We start from the raw sequence: 13,279 nt of genomic DNA, 5'->3' as shown, positions 1-13,279 counted from the left end.
GACAGAGAAATACACACAGCCCGTATTCAGAAACTCTGCATTTGAAACAAGCTGTCAGGATTTCTGTCCATTCGTGATGTCACAAATATACAATATTTAGACCATTACACAGTTTTAAACATAAACATTCTAAATATGTCCCACTTTATTTCCTGTTGCAGTGTATGTGAATGTCATCAGCTGACAGGAAGTACACATGGACCCAAGCTGTTGCCTAGCAACGCAATTCTGTTGCAATTATGTCAAAATGCACTGAAACGGAGCGTTTCAGACGGAGGGTAGATACAGGTATATTCAGGCAGACAGTATGAGGAAAATAAAGTTTTGTTTTAACATTACAGCATGTAAACATGTTCTAGGAGAAACACAAAATACAAGTATGAACCTGAAAATGAGCATAATATGGGACCTTTAAATACTTGACAAATCTCCCCTTAAGGTAGATTTTGAAGAGATGAAAAAATTTGAGTAATTTGCGATTAATCGCGATTAAATATTTTAATCGATTGACAGCCCTAGTTTATTTCCAATGCAGAATGCCTGAGTGTTATATTATGCTGATGCATCTTATGCATTGTAATGTTCTAGCAGCTTAAATGAATAAATACTTTTAATATAAAGTAGCATAAAATAAAGGTTACTTGAATAAAGTATTATATGAAAACAAACTGCTACCAATTGTTCAAACTCTCTCCACCAATCACAAAGCTCTGAATGAAACTATGACGTAATGCGTCTTTCCCAAGCAGGCCCCGCCCATTTCCTCTGGAAAAAAAAAAGTGGTCAGCTATTTTTTTTTTTTAGCTGACATCTTTGTATATTTTTAGCCGTTAGCCATTTTCTGCTAAGTAACTTTTCGAGGGTTTTTCTCCCATCAAAAGTTTCACACACGAACTGCCCGACGTCCACAAGAACAAGAGCAGTTCCGCCGCCTCTGAAAAGGTAGATATCTGCTGTCTGAGCGGTAGTTTTGTTGCTGTTGTCTCGTCTGTCTTGCTCCTCTGTTGGCGGTTGTAATGGCGGCTTCTGTTGCGTCGTCAACCTCGTCGCCGTTTAGAAGAAGAGGGAAGGTGTAGTTAGCTTAATGGCTCCCCGTATCGCTGACGTCTATTGACGCGGTAAGTTGCGTGCCAGTGACAGAGTTGCACATATTTTGCTCATTGGGAGACAAAAGCTCATCCATCCTGTGAACCAGCAGTTACTAAACCTTCCCGCCGTTTAGCTGTAAAACGACCGTTTTTGACGGTTTAAAACGGCCGTTTTTAACGGTTTAAACGGTTAACATCCGTTAGTTTAAACGAACGTTAGCGGCCGTTAACTAAGCTAGCTTTGAATCATACTGGTAGTTATGACTGAACGGGTAACTTTACATTACCCTGTTTGTTTGGGATGAAGTCGGGCAACTTTAAAAACGTAAAACATTTAATTTTGAGTGTATAAAGTTAACAGTAGTGACTGCTGGGCCTAGCTATGTTCAGTAACTCCGTGTTATTGGCTAACACATTTGAAACCAAAGAGGAAGTCGAGGTGTTAGTTAGCTTAAACCTCACACCTCGTTTGTTTAACTTTAAAATAAGCGGTTATAAAGTATGAAACTGTGATTTTGATATCGCTCCGATCTGTTTCACTTTGGTCGGGAAGTAATTATATTAACATATAGGCCACAGCGGAGTGCCGCAATACAGACAGGCAAGGCAACAACAAGCCACAGACCAAGACAGTTGTTGTTGTTTTACTATATAAACGGTAATATTGGTTTATTTATGTGTTCCCAGTTACTATGGAAGAGGTGCAGCAGGGCAGCAATGGCACTGAGTTACAGACTGTCTCCATTCCCACCACCATCACAAGCTCTCAGTTCTCACAGATAGCACAACAGGTAACTAATAGATCCCTTTTAAACATACAGTAACGTTCCCATTAAGAAGCTATGAGGGATTATAATAAGCCACATTCAGGGAGAAATAATACATGTGAGATTACGAGAATAAAGTCATAATATTACGAGAATAAAGTTGTAATAATATGAGCATAAAGTCGTAATAATATGAGCATAAAGTCGTAATATTATGAGAATAAAGTTGTAATATTATGAGAATAAAGTTGTAATATTATGAGAATAAAGTTGTAATAATATGAGAATAAAGTCATATTACGAGAATAAAGTTGTAATAATATGAGCATAAAGTCGTAATAATATGAGAATAAAGTTGTAATATTATGAGAATAAAGTTGTAATATTATGAGAATAAAGTTGTAATAATATGAGAATAAAGTTGTAATATTATGAGAATAAAGTTGTAATAATATGAGCATAAAGTCGTAATAATATGAGAATAAAGTTGTAATATTATGAGAATAAAGTCATAATAATATGAGAATAAAGTTGTAATATTAGAATAAAGTCGTAATATTATGAGAATAAAGTCATACATTTACGAGAAAAAAAGTTGTAATATGAGAATTAAGTCGTAATAATATGAGAATGAAGTTGTAATATTATGAGAATAAAGTTGTAATATTATGAGAATAAAGTCATAATAATATAAGAATAAAGTCGTAATAATATGAGAATAAAGTAATATGAGAATTAAGTCGTAATATTACGAGAATAAAGTTGTAATATTATGAGAATAAAGTTGTAATATGAGAATTAAGTCGTAATATTATGAGAATTAAGTCGTAATATTATGAGAATAAAGTCGTAATATTAATAGAATAAAGTCATACATTTAAGAGAAAGAAAGTTGTAATGTGAGAATAAAATCATAAGTTTAAGGGAAAAAGTCATAGTGTTATGAGAATAAAGTCATTACGAGAAAAAAGTCGTAATATTATGAGAATAAAGTCATACGTTTACGAGAAAAAAAGTTGTAATATGAGAATACAATCATAAGTTTAAGGGACAAAAGTCGTAGTGTTATGAGAATAAAGTCATAATATTACGAGAAAAAAAGTCGTAATATGAGAATAAAGTCATAATATTATAAAGTAGTAATTGTACTTGTTATTTTAGAGGGGAACTTGAGCAGCCTGTGTGAAAATGAGGAGCATGGAGCATCTTGTGAAGTTATACTTTAGGATAGGTTTCACAAATAACAAAATACTTAATCTTTTGGCACATCAGCACCACATTATCATAAGTATCAGGACCTTGAAAAGATGGTGCAAGAAACATTTATTTATAAGAAACATTTATTCCAATGAAAGAACCACATGGACCTGGGGGAAATTGCTTCTTTTGTGGAGGAGGAAATGACTTTTTTTCTCGTAAAGTTATGACTTTATTCTCGTAATATTACGACTTTTTCCTTCTTGAAATAGTATGACTTTATTCTCTTTCTTTATTCTTCACTCTTTAAGGTCTTACGGTTGGCTTATTAGTACAGTTTTGTTTTAACTCTGCTCTTATAGATATTTATAGCCTCTCATAGTCATGTTAACCATGAACTCGGAGCCAAAGTTAGAGGAAGACTATTGGAATTGAAAAAATAAGTACTTATCTGCACAGTCTTATCTGTCAATTTTGTAATAAGGGATTTTAGTGTGACCAATTTGCTTGCTCTGTTGCTGTCTTACTTACTTGTTGATGTATCAGAGGATGTTCCAATCATAGATATAAAACCGTTTTTTTGTTTCATATCAATGGTTGCAATTTCTATCTTGACGGTAGCATCCGATGTGACAATGGTTCTCAACTTTTATGGACTCAAAGTGTGCCTAAAAACTGTTAATGAGGGTAAAAGAAGGTATATTTAAAGTGGCAATCTCAAAGATTTTCATTTAAATAAATGTCTGATAAGTCACTATCAATAGCCAAATGACGTAACGCAATGGTGATTGCGCATATGACTGATGAAAGTATTGCAATATTTATATATTTGCATTATTTGAAATGGATGTCTGAGTTTTTCTCCATTGTATACAAAGAAAAAAATGGAAATATGCACCCAAATTTGAAAACTTGAAGCTATAGAGATATATGAAACATATATAATATAGAGATATATAACTTTTCTATTCTATTTTTAAGCTAATGAATCAATAGAAAGACTCCAGACTGCTAAATTCTGTGCACAACTCCATTGTTTTCACTCAAATAGAAATTCTACATCAACCACGACTGAAATGATTGCCACTTTAATCATATTGCAACAAGACACATTAAGTGTTCACTTAGTTGAAATAATATAGTGAGTAGGTTTCTTTAAATACATTTTAAATGATCAGTTCACCCAAATTACACATTTTCCACTGATCCCTTGTGATATCATGCAGATAGTTTAGGAGATATCCATCTTGAAGATTTCAGCCCATAACAGCCCACTCCAATGATAGAAAAATTCTGAAAAAAATATATTTGAAAAACTCAATATTAACTTGTCTTTGCAAAAACAAAGTCTCGGTTACTCGAGATAATCGGCAGCCGTCACTTGCAGTTCTCATAGAGACTATTCTTCAGTAAAACGTAGATCCAGAGGAAACCGATCACAGTGAGGTCTGTAGATCATCCAGAGTAACCACGGCAACTCTGAGGAACATAAGCTAAATTCCATTCACATTCATTGGTTGCGTCCGAAATCGCATACTATGCACTACATACCCAGTATGTGTACTATCGTTCCAACATACTCTTGTGTGATTAAACAGTAGTATGTATCTCTTTGGACGCATTGAGCAGTAAGTTACGTCGTCACTTCCTGAGAGCCTCCTTGCCAGCTTGAGATGTGTAACCATGGTAACCTGTGCCAACCTCATGTGACCAAAATGACGATTTGGGAGAATCAATGTCTGAATTAATTTAAAATATATATTACGCCTAGCAAAGCGAAATATTATACTTAGTTTGAAGCGTTATTGATGTTACAGAGCTGTCCGTCAACATCTGTTTGGAATGTTGTCGTCACTACCGCATTGCATTGTGGGATATTTATGTCGCCATAGTGTCCAGCGTTTGCATACTGTGATATTTCACTGGAAATAATATACAATTCGCGTACTATTGGGGTTTCATACTAATGTTTCGGACATACTAAAATATCTCGCATACTGTTTTAGCGTACTAAATAGCATTTTAGTATGCAATTTTGGGCGCAACCATTGTATTAGAGTGGTGGCAGAAGTGTCAATGGTAGATATCTCAATCCTAGGCACATAAAACCAAAACCTTCTCCGTTGCTTGATGAGGTAGTGAGAAAACCAAATGTGTTTTGTGTAATTTAGGTGAAATGATGACTCTGGTTAAGCAGTTTTATACGAATGAGGCTCAATAAGCTTCTGAACTTTTTATGCACAAAAATTGATGCGTTGATAAATATGTTGTTGTTGTTGTTATTGTTGTTGTTGTATAGATTTAATATTGTGTTTGGGTTTTTGTAGATGTCACTGGGTGGTGGTTCTGTTGCCGTTTTACAGCTGCCAGGGGGTCAGTTTCAAGTTCAAGGGGTGATCCAGTCTGCTCAGTCGTCAGTCATTCAGTCCCCTCAGATGCAGTCTGCACAGGTGAGACCACCTGGTTTTCTTGACACTGTAATCGTTGTTTCTAAATGTTTAATTCATCTCCGTAGATTCTGTTTACAAACTGTCAATATGCCGTTTTATCCAATTACTCATATGCACTTTTTTAATCCACCTGCGTCTTTCAAGGCCCTGGATTCAGATAGTGACGATTCACAAGACTCCTCAGACAGTGGAGCTGCAGCCCATAAGACCAGAGAAATACTGGCGAGACGGCCTTCATACAGGTAAAAGAATCAAAACACAAGCACAGACACAACACAAAAACAGTCTTGTGAGATGAATTCTAACTCAAGTGACCCTTCTCCTCTCACCTTGTAGAAAAATCCTAAATGAACTTTCATCTGAGGAAGTGAGGGAGGATAACAGCCAGGCAGTGACAGTACCAACCCAAATCTACCAGACCAGCACCGGCCAGTACAGTATGAACTTCTCCCTTCAATATTACTTACATAAAAAATGAGTGTGCCCCAAAGTGGGGTCAGTTGGCCTCTGAAATTAAGAATTTGTTTTCAAATGTCGTGAATTTGTAGGCCTCGGAATTAATTAAAAAAAACATGTTGGATTTCTGCAACAGGAAATTTGGGATCATTATGATTGTTGTGTAATATGATTTACTGTATGCTTTTGTGTTAGTATGCTCACTAGACAGACTGTATACCAGAAACCAAACTTCTTGTAAGCTAATGGGCAAAATTCCCTAAACGTCTGTATTCTTTAAATCTATTTTCAAAAAGAGTACTCTGCAGTACCCAGAATGTTAACCTAGCCAGCTGAAATCTGATTTTTACTTGTGCTTTACCCGATTCTGATGCCATCTGTGTGATTATTCTAGTTACCATAGCCGCTAATGGCACAATCCAGCTGGCGACTACGGGGGCCGAAGGCATTCCGGGGCTACAGGCTGTCACCATGGCCAACTCTGGTGGCCAGCAAGGCACGACCATACTTCAGTATGCCCAGACACCTGACGGCCAGCAGATACTGGTGCCAAGCAACCAGGTTGTTGTACAAGGTAAGCAAAACATGGCGTATTTTAAGAAAATTTATCTCAATTTCTAAGATTTCTAACCCAATTTTATCTGCTAATGTAGTCACCTTTCATAATGAGATTGCCAGATGCCAAAATGTGTGTTCAGACAGACAATAGCACCGTTAGTCAGAAAATACAGTCTCCAAAGTTATTTTAGTTAGAGAGGGGTGCTGCCACAGAGGGCTCTGACAAGGGGAAAAAAGCAAAAAAGTTGAGCCTAGCTCAACTTGTTCTGTGGTAAGGATGCACCAATCTGGCTTTTTCAGTCCCAATACCGATACCTGGGCTTTGGATATCGGCCAATACCGAGTACCAATCTGATACCAGTGTTTAATTAATCAGCTGTATGCCTCACTGTGTGGAAGTGACTGGGATCATTCTGTTATGTGTAAGGCAACATCAGGCTTGACTTAAAAATTGCTTTCCTAACATTGTAACTCAAAATTCTCTGATTTCAGTTTCTTAAATGTGAATATTTTCTGGTTTCTTTACTCCTCTATGACAGTGAACTGAATATCTTTGAGTTGTGGACAAAACAAGACATTTGAGGACGTCATCTTGGGCTTTGGGAAACAGTGATAGACATTTTTCACCCGTCTGACATTTTATAGACCAAACAACTAATCGATTAATCGAGAAAATAATTGACGATAAAAATAATCGTTAGTTGCAGTCCTAATGGGCTGTAATGTTATGTTTGTTTATGGTTAACAAATAACACAATACTGTCTAAACGTCACAAGTAAGATCTCAAGTCGCAAGTGATGCATGCTGTGTGGCAGAGCTGTTTTGACCCCTGCTGTCATCTTTTGACTGTCATGTTTCCATCAGGTGCAGGAGGAGAGGTGCAAACATACCAGATCCGCACAGCGCCCGCATCCAGCTCCCTGTCTCAGACTGTAGTTATGACCTCTCCTATGGGAGTATCTCATGGCAAGAGTGACGACCCAACAATGAAGAGGGAAATCAGGCTAGCAAAAAACAGGTAAGTGTTTAAATTTTCTTAAATGTAAAATCTCCTCTTCACACACACATTCATACACTGATGGTGGTGGGTCTGCTATGCAAGACGCTGGCCAGTACCGTCCACTCCTCATTACTGTAGTAACTCACCACCGCCACACAAACACAGTCTGTTGAACACTCGTTACGCCGCGCTACACCTCACTGCTAAACTAAATGATGCGGTGGAGGCTTTTATTGGGAAAGTGGCTGCATGTGTCCTCGACAATACATGCAACATTGTGGCTGCTAACTCTCCCGGACGGGTGAACTGGAGACAGTTGTCTGTTTTGCACATACACTGCAGCTAGAGATAAATGATGGATTTAACCTGTTTGTCCATCGTTGCAGCTGGGCGGCTTGTTAGGCACTACAACCACAGCACCGCTGCATGCGACGCACTAATCTTGTTTGTTAACAGTTAATAATCACTTAACAAGGGTCGGTTATCGGTTTCGAAAAAAAATCTAAATTAGCATCCCTATTGCACATATTTTACTGTAGCTTTGATATGTTGTTTCATGTTGCAATAGTGACAATACTGTACCTAGTGATGTAGTTTATTTTCAGTATTTGCATAACCTTTCGGTTGGACTAACTGCACATTTTTGTCCCTCTTTCAGAGAGGCGGCCCGCGAATGTCGACGGAAGAAAAAGGAATATGTTAAATGCCTCGAAAACCGTGTAGCTGTTCTTGAAAACCAAAACAAGACCCTGATTGAAGAACTCAAAACATTAAAGGACCTATATTGTGTTAAAACAGGATAACCTGTTTGAATAGAGGTTGAGGATCTGGACATAATACGGGAGCGACACAGCTCAGCCATTTGGACATAAAATTTGGACATGAACGGGGTTTCTGGGAACACTTCTTTTCAGGCTGAGAACCTCCAGTTTTTTACTCTGTTTGATATAAAATGACTTGTGATGGCAGTAAGATATACTCGACAAACAAAACTTTTTTCCACCTGCTGTTTTTTTTAAATTTGCTAATGCTATAACATTTATAGTTGTGTACATTTTTAATACTGGGAGGTTTGAAATTGTGAGCTTTAACTTCGAGTCTGTTTGTAAATGTATCTCTTGTGTTTTTAAAAATGTTGCTGTTTTTTTTTTTTTTTTAAACTTCTAACAGCATCTGCAGACTTTTGACTGTATATTACCAGACATAATTCCTGTTTATATTGTGAACCAGCAATTCCCCTCATTCCCCTATAAGGAGATGTTACAATTGTCATTCCTTATTTTTGTGCAATGGAATATAAAGGGTAACAAATGATGACATTGAGTGTGGTTTGTTTGGTTGTTTCTTGGCAGTTACTTAGACAATCAGGGAAAAAAAAGCACAGTGTCCAGGTAATATTTATTTTGTACATCTTGGGGAGGGATGGGGAAGAAGAACAAACGGTGTATGACATGTTGCTGATTCTGTAAGTAAATAAATATATTTTCACTCAATAAATGCAGTGTGGCTAGTGTATTTTTTTTAATGAAACCAGCAGACTCAATTTGGACCCAGTGTTTAATATGAATGTAAGCGGTGGACCAATGAAAATGTTGGTACATGAAGTTGACGGCCCTAGAAAAAACTAAAATGATCCGAATATAATTATGGGTTAGCAGCTAGCAAAATATTCTCATAGTGACTAATGACTAAACACTAAACCTCCTGAATCCCATTAGAGGCACAATAAAATCTGTCCATTCTCCCCTGCAGTCATTTAATGGAATATCCCATGATATGTGGTCTTATCATCAGAGAAACCTCTAGAGCCTCAACATGTCTTACGTGAAGTTCAGTAAAATCAGCTGCCTCTAGGTCTTTCCATGTTGCTCTGGTAATCGTGCATCCATCGCCAAGGTAGTACCACAGAGGCTCAAACACATGCTGGTAGAAGTATGTCCAGGAGGAGGGATCTGACACAACATGCTCCAAAAAGTAGAAGGCTCCACCCTGTAAGAGAGAGCCAACAAAAAAGATAGTTGTTAATCAAATCAGGTTCTGTAACATTGTGACTGCTGTGGCTGTAATTTCCCTTGTTGCTGTTATTTGTTATGACTATGAAGCACAAAGATCAGGTGCAAGGCTGGATTACCAAGCAACACCAGACTCTGAAAATGGAAATTGAAATACTCAATTTAAAGGATAGTACTGGAGTAAATGTACTTATTCACATTCCACCACTGGCTTCACATTTACAGTCTGTTGTGTGTGCACTGTAGGCATTAAGAGTTTACAGTATACACACTGCACAGGGCGGGAGGTAGTGGTTGGTTGGGTTGGTTTAGTGCCCGGTATCCCCAAACAGGTTAATCCAGCCATATAGGCTATTTATAGGGTCATTAAAGCAGCAGTAGGCGAGATTGGTGCAAATATGATTACATTTTTTAATTTTTTTATAAAGCGGTCACTATCTCCTGACAGTAGTGCATGAGACAGGTAATCTGAAAATAAATCATGTGCCTCTGTGTCCTCCGGTGCTTCTAATGGCATCTGCAAGATTTCACAGATTGATGGAAAACAACCAATCAGAGCCGAGCTGGAGCCTTGCCGTCTTAGCAGCTGACAATCGCTCACAAACTCTAATCAAACGGTCAAACTAGGCAGCGCTGATCAAATATGAATCACTATTCTGTAACGTAACGTAAAATGTTTTCAGAAACATCTTGTAGTGTACTGTTTAACTGTAAAATGAGAAAGTTTTTGACCATGTATGTATTAAAAGAACTGGATACAGCGTTGGAGGCGGGGCCCCGGTCATTCCTACAAGAATTGCTCATTGGCGCATGAAGCCTAAATGGCTCGACTTCCATTTGGAAAAGTACCCGTATCTTGGCGGATCTTGGGCAACCCGGACATGCGCAGTAGCGTCCGCTCGGTCACGGGGTCCCAACGTCACGTCTGGGTCTCACTCACATGAACGGAGGAAGGGAAATAACTCTGGATTCGGCTATTAGTGCAATTTTCTACTTTAAAACAAAAATTTTTAAATAAGGGCTATTAGAGTGTTCGTACTGGGAAGTTGATTCACCTCAAAAAAATTATCAGCTGAGTTACAGACGTCTCTTTCCCAATGTAAGTCTATGGGAAAAAGTCTTTTTGGGCCCAACGGCATCACGTGACGGAGACGGAAGTTGCAGTACTGCCGTTTGGCCACTACGAAAGTCCGGATCGTTGACCGGCACACTTCCTGGGGGCTTGTTTGTGACCCGGCAGCCATGTTGAGATCAGTTGAGGAAATACAAAGCACTGCCCACCAGCCGGAGCACAGCCAATAGGAGCGCTCTCTCTGAAATGACCTGTGATTGGCCAAAGTATTTTTTAAAGCCTGAAAACAGAGCCAAGAGGAGGTACAGAAGTCTATTTTTTTCCCAGAACACTTGAATTACAATATGCTGAAAGGTTATTATGGAATTTTTGCCCAATGATGCCAAAAACATTCTTCTACCATCGCTTTAATGTGCGTGAAGTCACTGATGAAACATTTCCTACAGCACCTGAAGGCAGCACAGTGAGCCTCACCGCTCTGAGGATGCGTCGGACCTCCTGCAGAACCCGCTGCACGTTGTTGACCGAGCAGAGCACTAAGGTGCAGACAACCACGTCCACTGACTCGTCCTTCACCCCCTCCATGTCCTCCCCAGACACCACCATGAACGTGTCATAAGTCAGGTGCTTGTTGGCGTCCATGCTCAGCCGCAGGTACCTCTCAAAGTGCGGGTTTGGGTCGGTGCAGGTCACCGTGCAGCCGTCCGGGTAAAACGGAAAGTTGGCCCCGCTGCCGCAGCCGATCTCCAGCAGCCGGAGACTCCCGTCGGCGTTTGCAAATTTGCACACGTTTCTGAAAAGCTCCCTCTTCGTTTTGTGCATTTTGTCGTTGTATGAAAATGTTATGTTGTAGGCAAGCCAAGGAAACAAGCGTTTGTACATCCCATACAGGCCTGTGATCTCCATTAGATGTAAAGGTAAAGTCATCACAAGACAAAGCAGTCTGCATACTTTCATGAGACAATACCTCATTTTATTCTGAGCCTCCTCGCTGCTGGGGGTCATCACAGGTTGACTTTACAAGATCAAGAGATTACACTAATACCTGACAGATAGTGTTGCCCTTTTCACCACATGATGGAGCTAAAGCACTGTAGTGTCTCTAGGGGGACCAGATCCCAACAAACCTTAATGTGGGACAGAGAGTATGTTTGTGTGGGACAATGTGGGACAGGTTACCAAGCCTGAGAGGTAGTCTACAATTTTGATATAACATATGAATATATCTAACTTAAATAATAAACATTTCTATTCTGCCCCTTATCTTGTAACATCCCTATGCTTTGCCCGAATGCATCCTTAGTGTTAAGGTGACCATAGTGGCGAGGGCTGCAGACTCTGGACATTTGAGTATTAGAAATGAGGAAACCCAAATCAGGGAGAGAGAGAGACAGAAAATGCCATCCTCATCAAGTGCATCTTCAAAGTGAGTTGTTCTTTTAAAAGGGACTGTTTGTAAGAATCAGAAATGCTTTATAAGAGCGACACCTGTGGCCATCAAGTCAACGAAAGTCCGCGTCGGGTTCGCGCTTGAGCTCGCTCTACATAGACATGAACGAGCATCGCTCAAAACAGTGAGGCGACACACGTCGGCTAAAACCACAATATCACTCTATATTTCACCTGCTTGGCAGTAATGTTAGCTGACCAGACGAAGGTCTCTCCATGAATCAATGCTGATCCTAGTGTTGGCTTTTCCTGCTTCAGCCTCCCGACTGCGGTCGGAGGGAACAGGGGAGATGCCGACGTTTTGGTCGGAGACAACAACGTTTCTCGCTGCGGAGCCCCGTCACTTCACAAGACACGGGAAACCTCTGTTGGTCTGGAGGAGCTGCAGCATTTATTTCTGCACAAAAGTCCACTCTACATTCACTAGATATTCTCAGAGCTACTAACTCTTCAGCAGTTTGTAGTGTGTGCGCATACACGTCTAGAAGTGGAGCGAAATAGCGAGAACGAGCGCGGTGTGTGAGTGAAGGCAAGCAGGCAGGCAGCGGAGCAGAGACTCCGGCCCTGGAGACCAAAGCTACGGTCTCCCCCGCGTCCTCCGACCGCGGCCAACACTGTTTTGCAAGACGGGCTAAACTAGATATAACTTTGCGGTTTTGGTGCTTCCGTGTAGTTTGTGTTGGAGTCTGAGTCTGAACAGTGTAGCCACATGCGAGCACGCATGGGACCCCGACCCGGATTGATTTATACGTGTAAGAAGTTACAAACAGCCCCTTTAAGGCCATGTTTTCCTTTGTTCAACTTATAAAAAATTATTGTTTGTTCAAGTATTATTTGACTTTGCTTGGATAATATTAAGACAATGATGATTAGATGCATGTGCAATGCAGTTTATGTCATGCATCTCCCTATGTTTGTGTATTTGATGCAGCTACACCACGTGATGAAGTTAAAGGGGAAACGCATCTAAATAAAGTCTTCTTTGGTGGAAGTTTCTGGCTCTCTCTCCCTGATTGTGGTTACCTCACATCCAAGACTGAAATGTCCAGTCTACAGCCGTCGGCACTTTGGTCACCTGAACACATAGATCGGCACATCTCTTTCTGTGAGAATCACATGAACTGTGTCGCTTCATGTTATATTCCCCCCCGTGTGAAACCGGCTTATAAATACTTATAAGTAGTTTCACAGTCTTTGTTGCAGCTGCTCTTCCTTTTCTTGGTGGTAGT

At 39.5% G+C, this 13,279-nt stretch overlaps 2 protein-coding genes across 5 annotated transcripts; one reads left to right on the top strand and one right to left on the bottom strand.

Moving 5' to 3' along the window:
* The first annotated feature begins 588 nt into the window (after positions 1-588).
* atf1 (activating transcription factor 1) lies at positions 589-9,014 on the top strand. 4 transcript variants are annotated; one of them, XM_074633360.1, is made up of 8 exons: positions 593-942; positions 1,776-1,879; positions 5,380-5,502; positions 5,647-5,744; positions 5,839-5,939; positions 6,353-6,532; positions 7,382-7,535; positions 8,176-9,014. In XM_074633360.1, the coding sequence occupies exons 2-8, from the start codon at positions 1,781-1,783 to the stop codon at positions 8,318-8,320; spliced, it is 900 nt and encodes a 299-aa protein (XP_074489461.1). In that variant the 5' UTR covers positions 593-942; positions 1,776-1,780; the 3' UTR covers positions 8,321-9,014. The 4 variants fall into 4 exon arrangements, with proteins under 4 accessions (XP_074489487.1, XP_074489461.1, XP_074489468.1 ...); XM_074633367.1 differs by lacking the exon at positions 593-942 and adding an exon at positions 965-1,118; XM_074633377.1 differs by lacking the exon at positions 593-942 and adding an exon at positions 1,179-1,689.
* LOC141766485 (thiol S-methyltransferase TMT1B-like) lies at positions 8,844-12,824 on the bottom strand. Its single transcript, XM_074633401.1, has 2 exons — positions 11,076-12,824; positions 8,844-9,506 (listed from the first exon to the last, which is right to left on the bottom strand). Exons 1-2 carry the CDS (start codon positions 11,604-11,606, stop codon positions 9,270-9,272), a joined length of 768 nt encoding a protein of 255 aa, XP_074489502.1. The 5' UTR covers positions 11,607-12,824; the 3' UTR covers positions 8,844-9,269.
* Positions 12,825-13,279: the final 455 nt, after the last annotated feature.

The sequence above is a fragment of the Sebastes fasciatus genome, chromosome 1 (genome assembly GCF_043250625.1).
Source record: "Sebastes fasciatus isolate fSebFas1 chromosome 1, fSebFas1.pri, whole genome shotgun sequence".
NCBI classification, from domain to species: domain Eukaryota; kingdom Metazoa; phylum Chordata; class Actinopteri; order Perciformes; family Sebastidae; genus Sebastes; species Sebastes fasciatus.
This window is presented reverse-complemented; position numbering and strand designations above follow the sequence as displayed.